Source organism: Ichthyophthirius multifiliis, assembly GCF_000220395.1.
Source record: "Ichthyophthirius multifiliis unplaced genomic scaffold scaff_1120509250425, whole genome shotgun sequence".
Lineage (NCBI taxonomy): Eukaryota > Ciliophora > Oligohymenophorea > Hymenostomatida > Ichthyophthirius > Ichthyophthirius multifiliis.
In genome coordinates, this window is record NW_004086749.1 from 14,707 (window position 1) to 24,487 (window position 9,781).

The window sequence follows — 9,781 nt, forward strand, 5'->3', positions numbered from 1 at the left end:
ATATCTTTAAATCGAACTATCTTGTTATTTAGCTTCTAGACTGTATTTTAAAGTTTCTCGAGTGCTTCATAGCCTGCCGAAAGTTTTATTTTCGAATTATTTTTATCATAAAGTATTAATTCTATTTCTCCTTTAAGTTCTATTCTTTTCCTACTTTCTTATTTAGATGAATTTGGTTGTTACTTTATTGTTTTTGTTTTTTTTTAAATAATTATTTTATTTTTTCTTAAAAAAAAAAAAATACTTTATAATTATTCATCATATATTAGACTTTTTTAGTTATTTCTTGATAATGCTTTTCTTGATTTTTTACTTCTTCTTTTTTTTTATTAATTAATAATTTTGCTTCTTCTTTTATTTATTTTAGTTTTTTATATTTTTCTTAATATTCTTCCTAAAGAATCTTTTTATTATATATATATATATGTAATTATTATTATTATTTTTTTTAAAAAAAAATACTTTTACTAAATCAGATATGCCAAATTATACATATTAGACAAATTATTCATGATTTTTACTTATTTAAATAAAAATATTCTTCATATTAGACCAATTAGGCAGTTTTATTTTTAAACGATTGACCTAATATTATTTACTTTCCGGTATTTATAAAATATGGCAATACTAAACCTTAAATATTTCTTTCGCATTTTATAAACTATATACTTAAGATTATTATTAATCTTTTTTTACGACAGCCTCAAATATCGAAGTTTTCAAAAATCTAGCTTTTCCTATTAATTTGATATTTTTTGCGAACTCCTTTTCTAAATTTAAAGTCTAATTTAAAAAATTATTAAACGATTAAACTCTTTTTAAATAAAGTTTCCTTCCGAATTTCTAAAGACTTATCTATTCTACTTATTTTACTACTTATATCTATTATAGTAGATATATATTAATATAATATATTTATTTTTTTATACTATATTTTAGTCTAAATTAGTAGTTGACATTTATATTTTTCCATCATTTTATTAATTTTTATTAGAAATGTTTTTTTCATACTATTTATCTTCCTTTTTTTATTATAATATACTTCTAATTGATTATTTTATAAATTATATTTAGAATCGGCATCTTCTTCTTATATTTTATTAAATTATTAAGAAGGTTAATTAACTCCATCTTATGTATACTTTTTATTTATTATATATATATATATTATTTTTTTTTGTTTTTAATATTTATACCTTATTAATAAAAGCCTTCTTTAATTTGTTTAAATCTTTTATTTCATTTAAAGTTAGATCTCCAAATAATCTGTCTATTTAGATTTTTACTATTTAAAAATAATTATATAGCCTTTTATAATTTAAATTTTATACTTGCTTTAAATAAACTAACTTTAAAATTATGTTTTTTTAATATCTTATATATAAAAACTAAAAAAATGCATATTTAAAATATAAAGCATGCCAAAAAGGCTTATAAAAATCCTTATATAAGCTAGTATTTATTTTAATCTAAAAATAAGACTGCAAATATTATAAAAATTAATAACAGTATTATTATTATCATTTTTTTAGATTAAATTAAATTAATTAATAAAAAAAAAAAAAAATTATTTAAAAAAATTTAATTAAATTTTATTTAAAATAAATATAAATTAAATATATCTATTATATATAATATTATTAAAATTTATTAAATTAGGTTTTATTTAAATTTATAGATATAATAACAATTTTTAAAAGCTAATATTTAATTTATATATTTAATATATATATTTTTTTTAAATTATTATATATATACATAAAAATAGTTAATAAATATATTCTTATAACAATATAAATATAATTTTTATATTGTATCTAATAAAATTTTTAATATAATTATTATATATTTTATATTATATATTTATATATATAAATCAATCTAATTTTAATTAATTTAAATTTATTATATATATTTATTTAATTACTTTTTTTATTATAATTATCTGTTTAAAATGTATTTTTTTCTTAATAATTAATAATATAAAATTATAATAAAAAAAAATATTTAATTCACAAATATATATTTATAAAAGTAAATATATAATTAAAATAAATTAATATTATTCGAAGTTTATTTAATTTAAAAAAGTTAAAATAAAAATGGCATTTTAAAAATACAAATTTTATATAATTAATAATTTTTATTTTTATAATATGACATAAAAATACTATTTTCCAAATTTTTTATTTAATTATAAATAAAAAGTCTTAATCCATTTCAAAAAAAAGTCATAACTATTTTATTTTTTTTTAGATTCAAAAGGCTAAAATTAAAAATATTAAAAAAAAAAAAAAAACATTATTTAAAAAATATTAATAAATAAAAAATTGATTGTATTTTATTTAAAATATTAATAATTTTTTTAGATTATTATAATTAAACTTAATAAATTGTATTGTTTTGACTTTAATTATATCTATATAATTTATTTTTTATACTAAATTAAATATATTACAAATTTATTTATATATAATCAATATAATTAAAGATTAGTTTTATTTTAATTAATTAAAAATTTATTTAAATACCCATTCTATTTATTAATTTTGAGAAATAAAAATTATATTTTTTGGTTTAAATCTTAAGCCTTTAATTATAATGAACATGTTATAAATTATAGAAAATATAATTTATTGTAAGTCCTATTTATTATAAGATATTTTAACTTTTTTAAATTAATTTAAATAAAAAGTTAAGTAATAATAAATTTTAACAAAAGCATTTAAATTATTAAATTTTTATTTTGGTATTATTATTATAAAATATATATTTAAATTGGATTTAATAAACAAAAAATTTAATTTTTTTAATTAAATATATTAATAATTATAATTATTATAAAAAAATTTAAAATAAACATGAATTTTTATGAATAATATATCCTATTTTAAATTATAATATTTTATATTTAATAATATATAATAATTTTTTTTTATTTTTTTTCTATTTTTTTTTTTTTTTGATTAAATAATTTATTGTATATAATAATAAAAAAAAATATTGTTTATAATTACTATTTTTATAAAATATAAAAGTAAAAATAAAAATACAATAATTTATAAATAATCAAAAATAAATTATAATATTCTTAATTTAATAAATATTATTAACTTATATATCATTATATTGTAGGTCTTATAAATCTTTTTCTTTTAGTTTTTATCTAATTATATTATTTATTTTTACATATATAGAACACTTTCATTTATTTCTCAACGTCTTTTATTTTTGCAACTCTAACCCACCAAGAAGGATCCATATTTAAAAATTCTTCGAAATATTTTTTATAAGGAGAGCTATCAAAAAGTGTTAATATAAATTCATTATTTAATTTATGCTATTAAAAGTAATTTAAAAAGCCTTAATAAAAGCTTTTGTCATCACCGTATTTTTTTTAATAACTCTTTTAAATCCTTTAAGAATATTTTTTGTATAATTACTATTATTTTTATATTTTCTTATATGTTGATTTAAGATTTTCGAGTCATTCAATGAAGTTTTATTGTTTTATTTTTATTATTCAGTACTTTAATCAACTATTACTTAGTCTTAATATTCATTTTTAATTAAATTAGATAATTAATTGAATTTCTATTATTAATTTTATATTTATTAATATTATAATGGTTAATTTATTTATTCACTATGTTATATAATATGTTAATTGTAGTTTAAATTTTATTGAGTATTATTTTATATTTATTATTATTAGTTTATAAAAAGAATATTTTTTTAGTTTAGGTTTTCTAACTATTTTTACGTTTTTAGATTTTGGATTTTTTAATACTCCTAAACTATGTATTTTTCGTGCAATTTTAGCATTTATTATTATTTTTATTGATAATATAAGTATTATTAGGCTAAATAATTCTTTTAATATTAATAAAAATACGATTATTATAAGTCATGATTAGAAAACACATTAGTAAGGTTTTAGTCTTAGCTTTTAATATTTATATAATTATTTTAGAAGCAATTTTAGTAATTGTAATTTTAAGGAAACATTTTTTATTTTATGATTTAATTTGTATTCTTTAAATTAAATTATTATAAAAATATATAAATTAATTAATGCGATTTTATAATAAACATTTTAATGTAAGTTATTTATTTGAACTGATAAATAAATAATTTTTTTTTTTTATTAATGTAATTTTACAAAACAAATAAATAATTAAATATATTTTTAACCAAAAAAAAGAAAATCAAACCAAAAATCATTATAAGATTAGTAAAATATATTTTATTAATTTTATAAAGTAGATAAAATAATTATTATAAAATAGAAAAATTTTAAAGGAGGAAAAAATATATTTTATTATTAAGTTTATTTTATATATATACAATAAAATATTTTCTTCCAAACTGGTAAATATATATTAATATTTAAAAATAAATAAATTCAGAATTAATAGGAAGAGACAGAAAAAAAATATGAAATAAAGAAAAATTAATTAATATATATATATGTATATGTACATATAACTTATTTAAGTTAATATTACATATTAAATAAATTTTTTAATAAAAAATTTAAAAAATATCTACATGAAGAAAAATTTTACATTTTAATTAAAAAAATCATTAAAATTTTAAATTTGATTTAAAACAAAACATTAAATCCATAATTCAATAGATAAAAAAAGTACCAAAAAAAATTTATAAATGTTTATATTTTTAATAACAAAAATAATAATACATAGAATATTTAAATATAAAATAAAGTTAAAAAAATTTAGATATAAAAGTTAGAAATAATATAAATTATCAAAAAGGCAAATAAATGAAATTTAGTTTTTATTTAATTATAAAAAATATAAATATGTTCTATATATACTAATTTATTATATATTTTTTGACCATATTTTTTTTTTTAAATTTTTAATTATTTATTTATTTTATAAAATTTTTAGCAATAATAACAGAAGGTGGGGGGGGGGAGAGAAATAAATTTTTAAAAAAATAAAAACTAATATAAAATAAATATTTATTATAATAAAAATAATATATGTTTGTATGATTTATTTTATTTTTTTTAATTTTTATTAAAATAAATAAATAAACATTAATTTTAAAAAATATAAAATAAATTTATTATATTTCAATAATTTTTAAATATGTATTTATAAAAGTCAATTAAATAAAATATTAAATTAAAAAATTAAATTAATTTAATTTAAGGAATTATCAAAATTTTTTATAAATTTATTTTATTTTCGCTAAAATATAATATTCTTAACCTTTTTTAATTTTATTTTATTTTAAATAAGTTAATTAATTGAAAGTAAATTATCAATTTTTTCTTTTTAATTAAAATTATTGAAATATAAATTAAAAAAAATAATATTTTATTATAATATTATTAAAACATAATTTAATAAACGAAAAGAGTTTTCAATTATTATTATATAAAAATTTGTTATTTATTAATACAAAATTAAATATAAATATAATTTATAAAATAAATATATATTTTTAAAAAACAAAATAAAACAATATATTTATAAAAAGAAAATATAAATAATAATATATGTTTAATAAACAAATAAAAATAATATACTTTTACAAAACAAATATAAATAATATATTTTTTCATAACTAAACAAAATAATATAATATATTTATAAAAAGCAAATATAAATAATTTATTTTTATAAAAACAAATATAAATAATGTACTTTTACAATACAAAACAAAAATATATATTTTATTAAAAAAATAATATATTTTTACAAAACAAAACAAAAAATATATTTTTAGAATAAAAAACTAAATAATATATTTTCATAAAACAAATAAAAATATAATAAATTTTTATAATATAAATATAAATAATATATTTTTACAATAAAAAACAAAATAATATATTTTTATAAAACAAAATAATATAATACATTTTTACAAAATAAAACAAAACAATATACTATTACAATACAAATAATATATTTTTACACAACAAAATAAAAATATATATTTTAAACAAAATATATAATATATTTTTACAAACCAAATAAAAATAATATATTTTTACAAAACAAATAATAATAACATATATTTATAAAACAAATAAAAGTAATATATTTTTACAAAACAAATCAAAATAATTTATTTTAAACAAAATAATATAATATATTTTTACAAAACAAATAAAAATAATATACTTTTACAATACAAATAAAAATAATATATTTTTTTAAAAAAACAAATAAAAATAATATATTTTATTTTTATTTTTCTCCAATAAAAAATATGGACGATAATATTCCCGATTAATAATAAATAAAAAAAGATTTAGAAACATTATTTGAATTATTGAAATGTAAATATATACTATATATATTTAAACATATAAAACAAATAAAAGCGGATAATCCTTAATAAAGTAATGAAGAAGAAGTTGATTAATCCACAATAATTTCATTAATGCTTTATTTGCATTTATAAAATGACGAACCAGAATTTTTTTAATATATTAAAGAATAAATAGAATAACATTAAGTAGTAAAAAAATCTTAATTTATTGATATGTTATTAAATCCTTAAATAACCTTTTAAGGAATTACAAATGATAAAATGGCATCAGTAAATATAAATTTCCAATTTTTCAATTGTTTAATTTAAATAAAAAGTATTTTAAAATCTTCGATAAAGAAAAAAAGGGATCATTTTCGTGTGATGATTTTTTGAGTTTATATAAGAAATCTCCTGAATATTGTTCTTTACCAATTGAAAAAAGAGCAGATATTGAAAAATAAATAAGGGAAAATTTTGAAGTTGTATTATAAAATAATTAATAAGAAATAACTCCAATTGAATTTTACAAAATAATAAACTAAAATGATTAATGAAACAAAAAAATAAAAGACAAAATATTTATTATAAAAATCTTATAATTAAAAAAAGTTTTACATTTAAAAATTATTATTATATTAATTTTTTATTATATATAAGAAAATTAATAAAAATATAATATAATATAATATAATATATATATATATATATATATTTATATATAAAAAAATCTCATAATTTTTATTTCCTATCATTATTTATTTTAATTTACATCTTTATTCCTTTTTTTTATTAATTTTTATGTTTATTATTTATAAAAATAAATACTATTATAATTACTAATCATTTATACTTTCATATTGATTAATTGCTTAATTTAATACATCAATTTTTTTCTTTAGATTTTCTAATCTTTTAACCAGTGAAATTTTTTCATTTTCATTATTAGTTTCTTATATTTACTTCTCCACTTTTTATAAATGCTACATTAAAAGGCTTACCTATTATTATAATTAACTTAGAACATTTTCGCTTTCTCCTTATCTCTGATGTTATTCTAATTCTTCAGCAGGATCATTAAACTCTGGTAATTTTAAAGGTTTAAGACTACCTTATTTCTATATTTTATTTTATTTTAATATAAAAACAAACAAACAAATAAACTTATAAATAATTTTACTTATCTTCCATCTTATTAATTTTATTTTTAAAAAATAGAAATGTTTTAAATATCTTCAGCAAACTTATTAATCGCATCTTCGTCTTTTTGACCAGGTGCTTCTATAATTTTTAGATTTTGATTGGGATTCATATTACTTAAAGGCGCAACTTAATATATTTTCCAATTTTTTTTAAGATTAAATGAAATAACACTCCTTCATATTTAAAGGGCAATATTATTATTATTATTATCTAAAACAATAGGTTCTTTACATAATATAAGGGTTCCGAATTTACTATTATTATCTTCAATAGTAAAAATATCATTTTCAAAAGAAAGAACAGCATGATATCTAGAAACTGAAATATCACTAATTTTAATATCCGAATCATTTCCTCTTCCAAGTTTAATAATATTTTTTTAAGATAAGGTTATTATATGGATACCTTTACAAACATTTTTATCTTTACTTAAAATTTCTAAAGTGATATAAGGTATAGGAGGTTTTTGTAATTCAACTGTTGAATAAATTTAGTTTTTATTTTGACCATATCTATATATACATTTTAGAATAAATGAATATATATAAGTATAATATATTATATTATATAAATTATTATATATATATATTATGTATATATATATATTATATATATATATATTATAATATAATATATTATATTATTTATATAAAAAAAAAATTAAAATACTTGGAAAAGGGTTTTTACACAATTCACATTCAAATTATTTCTAAACAAAAGAAACTGAATATGAAGTACATTTCGGATGTAATCTTCTTTTCAACCATTATTATAAACACTTAATGTGAATAAGTCTAACCGAACCGTCACATTTGCAAGGTGTTATAAACGGATTATCTGGCTCATCTGTATCTCCTAAGCATACTCTACACGAATTGTTTTCTTCTGTTTAATCATTTAAAGGAAAAAGTTAAGGATCATCCATATTCATAACTTCATATTCTTCATTAAATAAAAAGATGTTTTTCTTTTTATATTTGTTTTTTAGAAATATATATATATATATGTGTGTATTTTTACTTTATTTTCGTTTTTAATCCTTATAATTCTCTTACTCGAAATCTTATTCTTCCTAATTTTAGATAATCTCCAACTTACAATTCATAACCTTTTATGCCTTTCTATGTTTTAAAGATTTTACTACTTTCCATACACAATTTTCACTCAATCCTTCTAACTCTGGTTTAAGTTTAGGATCATAAGTAATTAGATCAGAATCTACTACATAATGGTTATCTCTAACATCTATCCATCCTAGTTTTTTTAAATCAGGATTATCTATTTAATTTGAATACATCAATTTAATTTCTTCTTTATCTCTAACAATGATACCTAATATAAATTTATAAATTTTTTAAAATAAATAAATTTACTTGGTTGAGGAACTTTTAGTTAAGACTTTGTTATTCCTTTACTTTCATAATCAAATAGTCCATGAGAATCTCTATTCCATGTATATGCCTTTATTGTTCTATTTTTTGTTTTTTTGTTTATTTAATATGATTTGTTATAAGATACAAATTTGTCGAATTAAATTTTCTCATTTTATCTAAATTAATTGGATCATTTCCTACAGATATATTTTAACAATTTCCCATTTAATTTAATATTAATTAATATTATTTTATTTTCTTTAGAAAAACAAAACAAAAAACAAATAAACTATTAATAAAATATTTTTATAACAAAAAAAGAAAAAATTTAAAAAAAAAAAAAGAAAAAAAATTATTTTAGTAAAAAAAAAAAAAAAATATTTATTAATTCTTTTTTTTTTTTTTAATTTATAAAATATAATTATATATATAATATTTCTATTATATTCAAACTTTTTCAACATCCGTTATATAATCATAATTTTCCAATTAATATGAATCAACAGAAATGTCGTGTCCTTTAGATGATTATCCAATAAAGTCTTCAGAATCCGTATAGTTATTTTAGTTTTAATTTTAAATATTTAAATCATACTAAACGAAATTATCTCCTGCAAAATTACCATGATCATCACATTATATGTCTTCCATAATATCAGATTATTCATTTGGAGAAGGTTAATTTTATTATTAAAACGGATTTTTATTATGAAATTAGCCTTATTTTTATTATTAAAATGGGTTAAAATTTTATTAAGTACCATTTTATGATCTCTAAGACTCCGAAGATTACTAAATTTATTATTTTTACAATTATTATTACTATTACTATTATTATTATTATTATTTTTAAGCCTATAATTATTATTATTTCTATTATTATAATTATTACAATTACTATTATTATTTTA

The 9,781-nt window shown here is 14.2% G+C and overlaps 1 protein-coding gene across 1 annotated transcript, besides 26 other annotated features; it reads right to left on the minus strand. All coding sequences in view use genetic code 6, as the record gives it.

Annotated features, from left to right (window-relative positions):
- The first annotated feature begins 1,703 nt into the window (after positions 1 to 1,703).
- Positions 1,704 to 1,735: a microsatellite.
- A 104-nt stretch (positions 1,736 to 1,839) lies between these two features.
- Positions 1,840 to 1,874: a microsatellite.
- A 1,054-nt stretch (positions 1,875 to 2,928) lies between these two features.
- Positions 2,929 to 2,964: a microsatellite.
- Positions 2,965 to 3,670: 706 nt separating this feature from the next.
- Positions 3,671 to 3,721: a microsatellite.
- Positions 3,722 to 4,250: 529 nt separating this feature from the next.
- Positions 4,251 to 4,295: a microsatellite.
- Positions 4,296 to 4,558: 263 nt separating this feature from the next.
- Positions 4,559 to 4,624: a microsatellite.
- Positions 4,625 to 5,137: 513 nt separating this feature from the next.
- Positions 5,138 to 5,173: a microsatellite.
- Positions 5,174 to 5,440: 267 nt separating this feature from the next.
- Positions 5,441 to 5,485: a microsatellite.
- Positions 5,442 to 5,484: a microsatellite.
- Positions 5,462 to 6,226: a microsatellite.
- Positions 5,462 to 6,227: a microsatellite.
- Positions 5,463 to 5,901: a microsatellite.
- Positions 5,465 to 6,209: a microsatellite.
- Positions 5,467 to 5,708: a microsatellite.
- Positions 5,467 to 5,712: a microsatellite.
- Positions 5,642 to 5,802: a microsatellite.
- Positions 5,690 to 5,745: a microsatellite.
- Positions 5,801 to 6,226: a microsatellite.
- Positions 5,828 to 6,047: a microsatellite.
- A 739-nt stretch (positions 6,228 to 6,966) lies between the features above and the next one.
- Positions 6,967 to 7,008: a microsatellite.
- Positions 6,968 to 7,018: a microsatellite.
- A 200-nt stretch (positions 7,019 to 7,218) lies between these two features.
- On the minus strand, positions 7,219 to 9,521 carry IMG5_073530 (hypothetical protein; the record flags this gene model as incomplete). Its single annotated transcript, XM_004036641.1, has 6 exons — positions 7,219 to 7,412; positions 7,475 to 7,974; positions 8,167 to 8,464; positions 8,639 to 8,829; positions 8,871 to 8,958; positions 9,324 to 9,521. 5 exons carry the CDS (start codon positions 9,519 to 9,521, stop codon positions 7,673 to 7,675), a joined length of 1,077 nt encoding a protein of 358 aa, XP_004036689.1. The 3' UTR covers positions 7,219 to 7,412; positions 7,475 to 7,672.
- Positions 8,035 to 8,137: a microsatellite.
- Positions 8,036 to 8,148: a microsatellite.
- Positions 8,047 to 8,141: a microsatellite.
- Positions 9,522 to 9,668: 147 nt separating the features above from the next.
- Positions 9,669 to 9,781: part of a microsatellite that runs on past the window's edge.
- Positions 9,774 to 9,781: part of a microsatellite that runs on past the window's edge.